General features: G+C 38.5%; 1 protein-coding gene across 1 annotated transcript in view; it reads left to right on the forward strand.

Moving 5' to 3' along the window:
* The window catches only part of itgb2 (integrin, beta 2), a 39599-nt gene that overhangs the window by 5387 nt on the left and 19230 nt on the right, over positions 1–14982 (forward strand). The window contains exons 3-9 of the mRNA XM_042494314.1: positions 1317–1414; positions 1631–1832; positions 2132–2302; positions 4069–4310; positions 5955–6113; positions 14605–14700; positions 14792–14881. Of these exons, the coding sequence (XP_042350248.1) occupies positions 1317–1414; positions 1631–1832; positions 2132–2302; positions 4069–4310; positions 5955–6113; positions 14605–14700; positions 14792–14881 (1058 nt within the window). The remainder of the gene's footprint in view (positions 1–1316; positions 1415–1630; positions 1833–2131; positions 2303–4068; positions 4311–5954; positions 6114–14604; positions 14701–14791; positions 14882–14982) is intronic.

A 14982-nucleotide genomic window follows, 5' to 3' on the forward strand; every position in this document is an offset into this window, starting at 1 on the left:
CTTCTCTTCTTCTTTTTCTTCTTCTTGGTCATTTCATTTTGTGATGGAATAACGTTGACCTCTGTTGCGTTTTGTTTATGTAGAGTACCTATTTAAATCAGTCTCTTTACTGCCTGGATCTAATGATGACTGTGTGAAGTCAAAATGAGTCAGCATTTTAAACTATTATGTTATAACTATATGCACGAAGAATGTTTTCTTTTATGAAAAGCAAAATGCCAATTGACAATACCATAAAATGGGGTTTTAGTTTCATACCAAGTAGTCTTACAATCACCTAAATCCGTGCCAGTGATTGTTATTATTAAAACCAACTCTTTGACCATGAACGGGAGAGCCAGGTGTCGTGATATATGAGCTGCATGCATATAGTCTACCTCTATAACATCCTTCAATCAGCAGATGGTGAGACATTAGCTTGTTTTTGCTGCAACTTTAATTATGACCTGAACACAGGCAACAGTTGGTAGTAACCAATGCCAAAACAACTGAATCCACGCGTTCAACTCAAAAGTCCTTCAAATTCCAGAGTCATTACATGGTGACTGCCAATCAGTGCAATGTCAACCCATGATGCTTTTGTTATCCTTGCCGCATCAACCTATGCCGTTCCTGGATGCTGTTGCTGTGATGTGAACAAATGCTTGTGTGGTGGTATGACGCAACATGGTCCCTATGTTGACACAACACAGTGATTGGGATTCAGCACTAAAGTCACAGATGGTTAGGTTTAGGCAAAAGAAGCACATGGTAAGGTGTAGAAACACACACACACACACACACACAGACAGGACACAGACAGGACACAGACTCTGGACTCCCGCATGAAAGTCAGTTGTTTGTGGGACCCATCCGCCTCCCCACCTGTTTGCCCTATGAACGTTTTGCAGTCTTTATATTATGTGGTTAGCCACCTGTTCTCACAAAGAACTCGGAATGTCATAGCTTGATGCGGCAAGGATACCTAAAACGTCATAGGATGATGTGGAAGGTCACTGACTGACTGACTTTAGAGTAAGACTGTGTTTTTATGAACACCTGTTGGAAGCTGTGCATTAGCAGCCTGTTAACCTTCCACATCCAGAGACTAAATCCTCTTCACCAGCAGGAATAACGACACATCTCAGCCAGCAAATGATGTGCTATCTCATTCAGCTCACTGCTAAGATAGTCAAGATAATCAGTCAAACAGGCTTCACAGTGTCTTGCTGACAACAACATGTTTACTTCACTGAACCTCTGAAATAATTCAGACTTTGTGCTGATTTGTAATCTCTTGAGAGTGAATTACTTAGAGTTTTTGTTTTTCTTTGCAGGATTATGTCAACATGAGGAAGTTTGCTGGAAGTCGGTAATCAACTCCTGCGATGATTGCATCAGATCTGGACCATACTGTATGTGGTGCCAACAGCTGGTGAGAAACTGTTTATGTCACCTACATACCGTCACTGCACAGGTCTCAATCAGTGGCATGTCCAGAGTTTTTTTTTTATTTTTCCTGGGCACTGACCTCTAGAGGTGACATTAAGCACATGCATGGGGCTCTCTCTCACACACACACACACACACTGTGCAGACACAGATGAGTAAACTTAGTATCTTTGTGTGGTTTTGCTTTCCCATGTTTAAGAATTTCACCAAAGCAGGTGAGCAGGAAGCTGTACGCTGTGACACCTGGGCACAGTTGATAACGAGAGGCTGCAAGAATGAAGAAATCATCTCCCCAAAGAATAATCTAACCATTGTCAAAAAAGATCCACTCTCTGAGTCATTCAACCAACAGGAGCCTGTCCAGCTGAGCCCACAGAAGATTAATCTGAGACTACGACCCGGTTGGTAAAATCAGATAATGCTGGCTTTTGACAAGAGAGGGAATGCAGTGTTTGATCTCCAAATCAGAGAAACCCAGAGCAGTAATCCAAGCTAATTATGTGGATTTTTGCAGGAATGGGATGGGCACATTGTAAAAAAGCAAAACAAGGTTTCAAGTTTTTCAGTGCACCTACCCTCACATGTGAGAATTCCATAAACTTGCAGCCACTGAACCTATGTATACAATATGCATCTGTGAGCATTATTCATTATCTTTCTCTCTTTAAATAATGAGTTTGTTTCTCTTTGGTGTTTACAGGACTTCCCACCACATTCAGTGTTTCTTTTAAAAGAGTTGAGGGTTATCCAGTTGATCTCTACTACTTGATGGACCTTTCTTACTCCATGAAAGATGACTTGCAAAACGTCAAAGGACTTGGACAACAACTTTTTGCAGCTCTGAAAAAATTCACTGTGCATGCTCAAATAGGTAATAAGCTTGTAAACTTAATTTGACTGAATCGTCTAGTTATATTTATTATTTGGTAATACTTTAGAAAACATCCACAATTTACAGTGTAATTATCTTGTGCACATCACATAACACTAAATATTTATTGGGACAATATGCTATAAGTAGGTACAAGGAAGAAAGACCAGTTTTATTATTTTTTTCTTTTTAGGAGGGATTTAACAGAGATTACATTGCAAATATTTTTTTTAAAGTTAAGTACAGATTTAGGAATTGGGAGGTAGTTTTACTTGGTATCACGTAAAAGTACTTTATTATTGTAACTGGCATACAAAACTAAATGGGCTGGACTGGTCATCAAAATAATGGTGTGCTTTTAGCTACAGACAAACACAGGAGGACAGATACAAAGTTTTGATGATCAGAGCCAGCTGCCAATGACCAAACATTAAGTTTAAAAGACCAGTTTTTATATCCTATCATATAAACAATTTATTAGTAACTAAAGAGCTGAATAAACTTTCACTCACAAACCTAATAATGGTGTATTTGACCACAAATAGCACAAAGAATTTTCTGTGTTTTAGGATTTAGGTGAGATTTAGGGTCAACTTTAAATTTCATTTCTTCTTAAACCACATTTAACCTGCCATGGGACTAAAGATGGAAATTAGCCTCTGACTGTAAAATTGCATATTTACATGTAAATGTTCATTGATATGCCCTGTCCCACATTTCAAATAAACAACACTTAAAGGATATCGCCATTATCTTGGCTGGAATCACTCAAGGTACAAGGTAGATTTATTGTAACTTTTCTTAAACATGGTTTAAGAAGAAATTAAATTAAAGTTGACCCTAAATCCTGCTACATCTTTTTGGCATCGAAGGAGGAGTTGATGAGTCTCACAGCCTGGGGAAAGAAGCTGCTCTGTAGTCTGGTGGTTCTGCAGCGGATACTTCTGTATCTTTTTCCAGATGGCAGCAGGGTGAACAGACTGTGGCTGGGGTGGCTGCTGTCTTTCAGTATCCTTTGGGCTCTGTGCAGACACATTACTTCACTGATGCTCTGTAGATGGGAACCAGTGATGTTCTGGCCAGTTTTTATCACCTGCTGTAGAGCCTGTTGTGAAACCTATGAACAATTCATGAACCACAACGAGATTTCACTTCCTTTCTATTCTGTGGCAATGAAGCAGAAAACAATATATGAATGAGACTAACTTTATCATAAACTCTGCCGGGGAAGCAGGGTTACTGAATGGAGGTACAGGGCGCCTGCCTTCCTGTATTGCTTTGCCAATCTTTTTTCTGAAGAACTACAAAAAAAAAACAGATTTTGCTGTGATGGAATGAAAATATGTGAGGTTAAAAAATAATGTCATAAGTGAAAATTAATTGTAAGTTAAATGTCAATAAATTTTATTTTTATATATACATTTTTTAGACACATGAGCTGCAAAAATAGACTACATGCGTCCCTCAGAGTGGAGAAAAGAGCGATGTTCCAGAAGCGCAACCATACACATTGACTAGAATGGTCATATCGTCTACAGTAGCCACAATGACACCCAAACACAATGCAATCAGATCTTGTGTACACTGTCCACTGGCTGTCATTCCCTGTACTTCCCCCCTTGTACTTCCTGGTATTTCACTCGCACAAACTACTTACACAAAATTGACAGACTCTCTTCCAACATCTCGGTGGTCTAAAATATTTGATATGCCTTTTCCAGAATTTTGAACTGATTACTGCTTTTTTTTCTTTTTTCTTTTTACAGGTTTTGGTGCCTTTGTTGACAAGACTGTCCTTCCATACACAAACACCAACAAGGAGAAACTACAGAAGCCATGTGATGAAAAAGATCAGCAATGCCAGGCTGCCTTTGGCTATAGACATGTGCTTAGTATGACATCAAAGGAGGATGAGTTCAAAAACAAAGTGACAGAGCAGTTCATTTCTGGGAACTTGGACTCGCCAGAGGGCAGCCTGGACGCTATGATGCAGGCTGCCGTATGTGGGGTAAGAACTCAACCAAAAACATAACTATATACAGTGAGTAACAAGCAAAGCAAGTTTAGGCTTATTTTTAGAAAATAATTAAACCACAAAATGAAGAAAGAAAGTAGTTGTACCATGCATATCACTCTTTTCAGTTTTAACACAGACAGTGCCTTTTAGTAGGCTATATATTCCTAAACGGCATGTTTCCATAGCTCCACCAGCTATGAGCCACAGCTGTCTGAGGTCTGTTTTTTCTGTGTCGTGACACCTCTTTGTTTAAGGAATGGTGCCATCTTTGTCTGATGTCAGAATAAAGCTAAATTTTGAGGATCTTCTAAGACACCAGAGAATTTGGGGATTCACACCTAATCTGTTTAAATGTGCATTTGAGCAGAATGTCGAGGCTCTCAGTCATAATTAGGAACAAGAGGAATCAAGACGACATGAACGGAGGGTCTTTCTTGGGTTAGGTTTGGGTGCATTTTGTATGGGATGTGAATTATATGAGATTTAACATAAATTCAATAGAAAATCAAGAATTCAATCATCTGCTGATTAAGAAGTGTTAGCTAGCGCCCTTCTCTATATTATAGTAAGTCAGTGATGCATTATGATGACACAGAAATATGACAGTACAAAATCCCTGTTATCTTTTTATTTTTATTTAACCTTTATTCAACCAGGAAAAACAAAAATAAAAGTCAGAGTGAGATTAAAACCTCTCCTTTTCAGGATTGGCCTGGCTAAGACAGGCAGCAGCAGAGATAACATGGTTGCACATGACAAAAAACAAACATATGACAATTTAAAATGAAAACAAAGAACAAATAGCAAATCATAAGACACCAAATCACAGTCAAAACATAAACAAAAAGAGGTGCCTGCTTTCTAGTTATTTACAGTCAGTCTAAATACATGGAATGACACCAGCTCTCTAAGATTCTAGCTGCAAAAATCAAATGTAAATAATTTACATTTAACCAACACAGAAGCCCATTCTTAGTGTACATAATGTCATTGGAGGTGGAACAAATAACAGATCACAGGATTTTCTTCATTTTTTTTTCAATGATCTCCATCTAGAGGGTGCTCATTTCAAAGTGTTTTTGCTTGGGGTGCCTGGTGGCTCAGTTGATAGAGCAGGCACCCCATGTACAGAGGCTGTGGCATCACCGCAGTGGCTGAGAGTTTGAGTCCAGCCTCGGCCCTTTGCTGCATGTCACCCTCTTTCTCTCTACCCCTTCAACGCTACGTCTGTCCAACCTAATAAAGACAATAAAGCCTCCAAAAATATTTTTTTTTAAAAACATATTTTTGGATGCATACATAAAAAATGCAGCTCAATAAGGGTCAACCCTCACCACAATGCCAATTTGTCTGAATTACAGCTCCATGTCTCAAAAAACTCTTCATATAAAACATATTCACTTTAGCAAATACATTTTGAAAAAAGAGATGCCCCTAAGTGTTTCATATTATCATAAGAAGAAAAAGTATATATTGAAGATATCTGTAAAATTTTACCTATCTACACTTACTTTTCCAACAATATCTGCTTGTAGATTAATGCATAGATAGATGGTCATTCTTGTTAAATATAGAAAAATCAAAACCTTTGAATTTTTCTTGCTGAAATGATACCTAACACATATTGTTGTTTAGGAAAAAATAGGTTGGAGGAACAGCAGCACTCGATTGATTGTGCTAACCACTGATGCTGGATTCCACATGGCTGGGGACGGAAAATTAGCTGGCATACTTGAACCCAATGATGAACGTTGCTTTCTGGAAAACAATCTCTATACCAAGAGCACTGAGATGGTATGTATGCAATCACATCAAGAAATCAACAGCCGAAAGGAATGCAGTGGGGGTGCAGTGCCAAGTTGCAATAATTGAAAATAGCCATTATCACCACACTCATTCCAAAAAGAAAGGTTACTAATTCTATCAACACAGGCAGAACCTTCCATGAAACTCTTTTGGTAATACTTTCAGAGGAAAGTATGTTGTGGGCAAATAAGTTCCCGATTAGAGAATTATGAGCACTTATTTGCCCGCTGAGATTTATATAAACATTGTCGGCCAATCAGGATGAGCCTACCTAAACTAATGTGGAAGTGCAAAAAGCAGCACTTAAACAAGTGACCTGGTCTAAAAATCAGCCTTGGTCTGTATAGCTAATTTCAACATTCATGACAATTGTATGAGATGTGAATTTTTACAGAACTCATCTGTCTACATTTGATTAAGGTTTGAATTTATGCATATTTAAGGGAGGAGCTACTTAAGTGACAGGCTGTCTGCACATCATTACTTCAGTCTTTGAGTCTGATCCACCCCTCACTCCTCAATCTCCACCAGTTGCATTTTAAGTCTGACACAGCTGGATCAGCTGGAGTGGACTGGATCCGCAACGCAGCAGAGCCAGTGGAAATTCACACATAGACTAGAGTGTAATCCATATGCTCCATCTGCCTTGACGGAGCGGAGTCGAACCGCACACGAATCTGGTGGAAATTAGGGGTTACATCCTCCTGAGTGAGCAGTGTAGGGGCAAAAAGAATCTAACTAAACCTAACAGCATAGCTCTTGACTTGAAATAATTCCTTAAATTGTTGGGAACAAAGAAGGGATCTGAGCTCACACTTGAGAGCAGTCTAAGGAAGGTGCTGAACAAGTAATACACTACACATAGCCCTACAAATAATTACATTTTGCGTTTTTGTTTTAAATAGTCAAATTAACTGTAAAGTTGACATGATACAAAATTGCAAGGTTTCGCAGAATCCTTAGGGATTGGCTGAAGTTGCATAAATTGTTGCAATCAAGGCATCCTTTTTACCTGCTGGGCTTAAATGGGAAACCAGCAAAGAAACATGCTGTCTTTGATGGAGTAACTAATTAGTTTTATATGCTTGACAAATTTATTTTGACCTCACCTGATCAATCAGCTCCATAATTTAGATAATTAAACCCCATATTTTAATATCAATGATATTGCACAGGTTATTTTATTCTGGTTAGGCCAATATTCTATCCTAACTTTAATAATATTATTTTGATCTTTACTTTTCAGGAGAATTTAGTTTGAGACGAATAAAACACAAAGGGACCACACTTCCTTTTTTTTCCCCCCGTTACAATGGTTCTTTTCCGGGAGTTTTTCCTTAGGTAATGTGAGGGTCTAAGGGCATAGGGATGTCGTACACTGTAAATTCCTGGGGCAAACACATGTTTTGTGATATTGAGCTCTATAAATAAAATTGACTTGACTTAACTTGACCTAATGCCCGTGTGTGACAGAAACATGTCTTCTGTACAGGGAGGGGACAGTGTAAAATCTTTCATTTCTGACCAAAGTAAAGGAGTGGACCACAAGTCATTGATGCAGATAGTGAAGACGTAGTTGGCCATTAATTCACAAATGTTTTTTGGCTGCGTCCCAAATTTGTTGAAAGTTTTTTTCTTTCTGTATTAACAATAAAAAGGCTAGTCACACCTAAGTCAAATATCATTTAGAAGCCATCGAGTATGAGTGGTGAACGAATAAATTACCCATAGTGAGCTGAGAGGTGACAAATTTGAACAGAACCAGTTTGTATTGTTACATTTTTAGAATATAACATACATATATTCATTCACTGACAAATCATAGGTTGGGCTTTTGTGGAACATCCATGGGCTTGCCATGACATTTGACATATTTTGACAAATAAAATAAAATGTTAAAAATGAAACTGGAATACATTAATTATTCACACTTATTCACGCAAATGAGAGATTCAACTTTCATTGTAGCTAAAATATTCTCACTTAAATTTGGGTAGTATTTATCGAATATTCTCTGGAAAGCAGATTTGGTGAGCTTTACAGCAATGCTTACCCTATATCTTTACTGTAAATGGTTTCTTTTTATTCAAGTCAAAGCCATTTTATTCATAAAGCCTATTTTCACAAATCACAGTTTGCCTCAACAATATCCCTCTGTCCTTAGAACCTCACATCAACAAAGGAATATGTCTAATTTTTGCAATGTTGTGCAAGTGAAAGAAAGCAGTCCTCAAAGTTTGTTTTATATGGGAGGCAAAAGATAAATCTTGATCAAGGTTCCTTACACTTAGGCAATGCCATCTATAGAAATTCTATCTTCAGAAAAAGAGTTCCTGAGGTGTTTGGGGCCAAGTACAATAACTTCTGTTTTGTCTGAATTTAACATCAGGAAACTGCAGCTCAGCCAAGCTTTTATGTCCTTAAGACATGCTTGTAATCCAGGTAACTGATCGGTTTCATCTGGCTTACAGTTGCATATCAGCCACATAACAATGGAAGTTTACAGAGTGATTTATGATCATGTTGCCAAGGGGAAGCATATGTAAGGTGAAAAGGATTGGTCCAAGCACAGAACCTTGTGGTACTCCAAAGCAGACCTTAGTATGCATGAGGATTGATCATTAATATGAAAAAACTAAGAGCAATCTGATAAGTATGATTTAAACTAGCTTGGTGCCATTCTTTAAGGCCAATTAAGTGTTCCAGTCTGTGCAGTAAGATTTGATGGTAAATGGTGTCAAATGCGGCACTAAGATCTAATAGGATTACTACAGAGACCAGTCCTTTTATCAGGGGCAGTCAACAAGTCATTGGAAATTTTTACAAGTGCCGTCTCTGTACTATGATGCACTCTAAATCCCGACTGAAAATCCTTGAATAAACTATTATCTCGGAGAAAATCACAAAGTTGATTAACAACTTCTTTCTCAAGGATTTCAGAAATAAAGGGGAGATTAGATATTGGTCTATAATTTGCTAAAACCTTTGGATTGAGAGTGGGCGTTTTTAGAAGGGGTTTCAATGACAGCTACTTTAAAGGACTGTGGAACATAGCCTGTTAATGAAACACACTGATTACATCTTACAAAGAGTTGTCAATTAAGGGTAAAACTTCCTTAAGAAGCCTAGTTGGGATGGGGTCTAACAGAAGGAGGTCTAAGGAAGAAGAGAGCTAGTGAAGGTCAACGGGGAAAAAACAATCTAAATTACAGCAGCAAACAGCGATGAACGGGCCCTCGCACCTCCACACATGTTGGAGATGCAATGCCAATTGATGCAACCTTGTTTTTCTGTGAAAGGGGAACATGCATGTAGGGTGAATTAGTGTTTCCTCTATGTAGTACTAGAGCTGGATACGTGTCAAGTTGCTTTAGGAGGGGTGTGTGTGTGTATGTGTTTGCATCAGTGAGAAGTGTCAAAAAGGGTAGGAGCCAGCCTGTGTGATTCTGGCTGAGCTCTTGTCAATTTGGCTGGTAAAAAAAAATCTGAGCTAAGCAAATTTTTTACCAGACAAAATAATAAATTGCTTTTTTTTCCTCACATATACATTAATTTCAGTAAATTTTATTGAGATAATATGCAAACTTAAAGAAGAGGCCAGAGCAAAATCTGAAGTAAAAGTATTAAATATTATGAACAGCTCATCACCACAGCCTCTGCGTATAAATGAGTTCCCTGTGGCAATCTGTGATGCTTTGTATCCATCTAGGGCTAAGAACGGAAGAAGTGCAGCTACTTCAGTACCGCTGTCAATGTGAGAGCCAAAAAGAGTTTTCCTAACAGCAGAGTTTAATACGTGACTATTTTAGCACAAATATTTATCCACAAGTGTGGTGAATCACATTTAGCACTCAGTGGGTCTTAATTTGGGACCCCAATGTCAGTTTTTACCGCGATTTCAAAGCACAGTGATCATGCACAGTTATCATGATAACTAAAGTTTGAATGATATAACCAGCCCTCGGATATAACTAACCCTCACTGTGGTTATCACCAGAAGCTGTGTCATTTCTATTCCCTATATAGTATGTATTTCAGTGTGGCTTACCTTTAAAACACTGCTCCACCATCTGCTCTGCTGTGCATTCTCTGTGCATGAGTGCTGAGATTAGTTTAACAATTGAGTAAGAGCGCACTCTGCCTGACAAACTATAGAATTAAATCATTTCTAAACCACCCAAGCATCATTTTCTACATGATATGGTCCATGAAAAAGTTTTCTTATCAGTGCATATCAGAAAAATTATACACCGATGCCGATTTGCTCCATTATGTCTGTGAAAGGCTCATATCAACTGATGATATTAGTGGATCCGATAAACTGGTTGGGCTAAAATGGCCAAAAATGTGCCCAAATATGAAAATAAAATAAAAATTTGTGGACTTCCTGTTTGGTTGACATGTTTCCAAGAGGCTTTTTCTGTAGGTCTTGGGATGTTACACATGCCTCCAAAGTTTCATAAGTCTAGATAAAATGTGCTGTGGGGTCTGCTTCATTGGAATTTTCTAGGGGGTGCTACAGAGCACATCAAAGGCACTACAAAGCAAGGAAATCATATCAAAAATCACATTTTAGGACTTTTGATGTGTGTGCCATGTTTTGTGAGCTTTTAAGCATATTTTGTGAGCTTTTAAGCATATTTAGACCCCAACACACAGCTTCCTGTTTTATGGCGAAGAATAAATCACCACAGCAACAGCGTTGAAATTGAAAACACTTCGTGATCTAACATCACCAATTCCCTCACATTTGGACACTGCTGTCCAAATGTGAAGTCAATCAGATAAAATCCCTAAGTCAAATGTGAAGTCAATTAGATAAAATCCGTAGGAGAATTTTGTTAAGGGACGAAGGTTAAAATGTTTTAAAATATGGAAATAAAATTAAAGATGGTGGGCTTCCTGTTGGGTTTAGGGCATGGGTTTAAGAGGCTTTTCTGTAGGTCTTGGGGTGTTACACATGCCTCCCAAGTTTCCCATGGTTAAATGGACCAAGGGGGCTGCTTAATTGAAAATTTCTAGGGGGCACTACTGAGCCATCTTGGCACATCAAAGCAAAAAAATCACACCAGTTATCACATTTTAGGACTTCTGATGTGTGTGCCATGTTTCATGAGTTTTAATGCATGTCTTGCCCCTCAAACAGAGCTTCCTGTGTTTGGCAAATAATGTGTCATCATGGCAACAGTGTTTGATGAAAACTCAAACAACTAACTTAACTTCCTGTTACCACAAGGTGGTGCTAGTACTGTGATAACAAAATTGAATTTTGAAATTTGAAATTTTGTTGAGATCTGTTTTTTCACTCAATTTTGAGGTCAATCAAGTCAACCTGCTAGGAGCTGGACGTCTAAGTGTAAAACATCTTTTCCTGACGCAAATAGGTGGCGCTTTTGCTGATAATTGTGATATAGATGTATTCAGGGCGGGTCTCTCATCAAACATGTACAAATTACATGTACGAATTATAAACTACTTCCTGTTTGGTGGCAAAACATGTAAATTCTAGGCCCCTCCATGTCCACACACAAACTAGCGTAACCCACATCTAAAGATAGGATTTACAAAATTTGAAGTCAATCCAGCTGTAGGAGAAGTTCAATCAGGAAAACACCAGAAAATGGCCAAAAAAAAAAAAAAGAAAACAAATTCAATTTAAAATGGCGAACTTCTTCTTGGGCTTAGAGTATGGCTGAGAGACTTTTTTGTTTGTCTTGTGGTGCTTCATACACCTCACAATTTTGTATGTTTAGGTAAAACATACTGCAGGGGCTCCTTCATTGATATCTGTAAAGGGGCACTTTTGAGGCATTCTTTAAGCCCAAACAGAAAACCCATAAACGTCCTGGTGATTTGGGCAAAATTTGGTGACTTTTTGAGCATGTTTAGGCCCTCAAAAATGTGACACATTTGTTCAAAAAAAAGAAAAAAAAACTGTGGTTGGTGCATGGGCCCGAATTATAATCCTTTGGTTATGGTCAGTTGAGGGCAAGAGCTGATGGATTTTATCTCTAATAGTTATAATTTATCATTAAAGAAACTCATAAAGTCATCGCTGCTGAGGGTTAAAGGAATACAAGGCTTAGTAGAGTTGTGACTCTGACTCAGCCTGGCTTCAGTGTTGAAAAGAAACCTAGGATTGTTGTTATTTTCCTCAATAAACAATGGGTAATGGTTTGCTCTGGCATGGTGGAGAGCCTTTCTATACAATTCAAGACTATCCTGCCAGACTAAACGGGACTCTTCCAGGTTGGTTGAACGCTAGTTTCTTTCAAATTTTCAAGAATTTTTTTTAATTTGTGGGTCTGGGGGTTAAACCATGGAGCTAATTTTCTTTGTTTCATTATTTTCTTCTTAAAAGGTGCAACGGAGTCAAGAGCTGATCGCAGTAAGCCAGTAGCACTATCAACAAGAAAATGAATTTAACAGTGACTTAAATTAGTAAAAGCGCTCTCAGTAACATTGAGACATAGTAATGAGTTTAATACAGAAGGAATCAGTTCTTAAAATAAACTTAAAGCTACTACATTATTAGACAGACATCTACTATACTACTCTTGTTGGGTGGTGTGTAATTGAGTAACAAAAAATCGAAAGTTCTCAAATAATGGTCCAACATAGTGGGACTCTCAGGGAAGACTATTAAATCTTCAATTTCGATGCTGTACACCAGGACAAGATCTAGGGTGTGGTTGAAGCAGTGTGTGGGTTTATGTACACACTGACTGAAGCCAAAAGAATCCAATTGTGTGAAGAATGCAACACTGAGTCTAGCATTATTAATGTCCATGTGAAGGTCAAAAATTATCTACGATAATAATTTTGTCTGATTTTAGCATAAAACTTGATATAAACTCTGAGAATTCGGATAAAAATTCAGAATATAGGCCGGGGGAGCGGTACACTATAACAAATAGAATGGACAGTAGAGTTTTCCAGGATGGATGAGAAAGACTAAGAAAATGGTTTTCGAATAAATTATAATTTAGTTTAGCTTTAGTATGAATTACTAAGCTTGAATCAAAAATAGCAGCAGCTCCCCCTCCTCGGCCAGTGTCTCAAGCAACTTGAATATTTATATGACCAGGAGGAGTGGATTCTCAGACTTACATAATTGTCAAGACACAGCCAGATCTCCATGAGACAAAAAAAATAAATATGGTTGTTTAATATTTAATCATTGACTAAAAGAGCTTTACACGATAGGGATCTAATGTTCAAAAGTCTGCATTTAATTCTCCTGTTATGATGCTCTTTGACAGAGGATGTGTTCATTTTTATTAGATTTTCTTGTACAAGTCCCCCTTTAGATTTAAACAACTGAAGTGGTCAGAGGACAGACACCGTTTTTATTTCACTATGGGTGTGTGACTGTACTAGAGGAAGCTCAGACAATCGTGTAAGACTGCGACTCTGCCCCCTAGTCCTATCTCTGGATCGTCATGGCTTTGAGCTTCTAATGAACTTGGCCAGATTCCCAGAGATTCCCTCGTGATAAGACCAGGTTTTCCCCAAAAAGTATGCTAATTATCTATGACGCCCACATCATTTGCTGGACACCACCTCAACAGCCAGGGGTTGAGTGATGTCGCTTAACATGTCATCACTGGTTATATTGGGGAGGGGTCCAGAGAAAATTACTATGTCCAACATTGTTTTTGAAAGGAACACACCGACTCTATGTTAATTTTGGTGACCTCAGATTGATGTAACCGGGTGTCATTACTTCCAACGTGAATAACAGTCTTACCGAATCTACGCTTAGCCTTAGTCAGCAGCTTTAAATTTGACTCAGCGTCACCCACTCTGGCCCCAGGGATGCATTTTACTATGGCCGCTGGTGTCACTTACTTCACGTTTTGCAAAACAGAGTTGCCAATGACCAAAGTTGTGTCCTCAGCGTGTTTGTCGCTGAGTGGGGAGAATATCTGAAACATGAAGGGGAGTTGGGTGGTGAACCATGGGCTTTGACTTGTTACTATGCTTCACTTGGACTGTCACCCAACCTCCCGGCTGCACAGGAGTTGCTAAGTTGGTCCACATGCTAACTACCACTATTAGAATGGGTTTTTTTTACGGTGCGGAGCCGCGCTTCCAGGTCACTAAGCCTCTCCTGACAGGCTCATTCATGGAGAAAGTTTATCAGTGGGCCAACTGCCATCATTAAAGAGAAAAAGGATAGCAGACAGCAGTATGTGCTGCCTTATATCTTGTGGGGTTTTGCACACCTTCTGGCCTGCATGTCCAGATTGGCTGCCTACATTTATGCTATTTCAGTGGCCAAATGTGTGCTCATGATTGTAGGAGAGTATTTCCAATTGAGTCTGATACTGGATGGAGTTTGTGTCAGAACAGTTAGAGCAATAGTAAAGACAGTGAGCTTCATTTAGGGACTAGCACCTCAGTTGGTTAGTCAAGAGATGTATCCTGAACATTAGTTTTTCAACATTTCACTGATTTATCTGATTGCTGTTTGCAGGACTATCCATCTGTTGGACAGCTAGCTATGCAACTGGAGAAAAACAATATTCAGCCGATATTTGCCGTGACACAAAATGTGTCGGCTGTGTACCAGGTAAAATAAATGTACCTTTTATTTATTTATAGAGCACACATAATATTCGTACGCTAATGAATTTCTTATTTGGCCTTGTGATTTATTTCAGAAACTCTCCGACATGATTCCAAAGTCAGAGGTGGGAATTCTGTCAGGAGATTCTACAAATGTTGTTGGATTGATTGAAAGTGCCTACAATGTAAGTTGTACCTTAGACAAATTTTGCTACCCCCTTGTGTGCACGGGTAACTGTCCTGTATTACTAATGCATTTGTTATCCTGATATTGAACTATTTTTGT

This window comes from Plectropomus leopardus, chromosome 10 (assembly GCF_008729295.1).
Source record: "Plectropomus leopardus isolate mb chromosome 10, YSFRI_Pleo_2.0, whole genome shotgun sequence".
Taxonomy (NCBI): Eukaryota; Metazoa; Chordata; class Actinopteri; order Perciformes; family Serranidae; genus Plectropomus; species Plectropomus leopardus.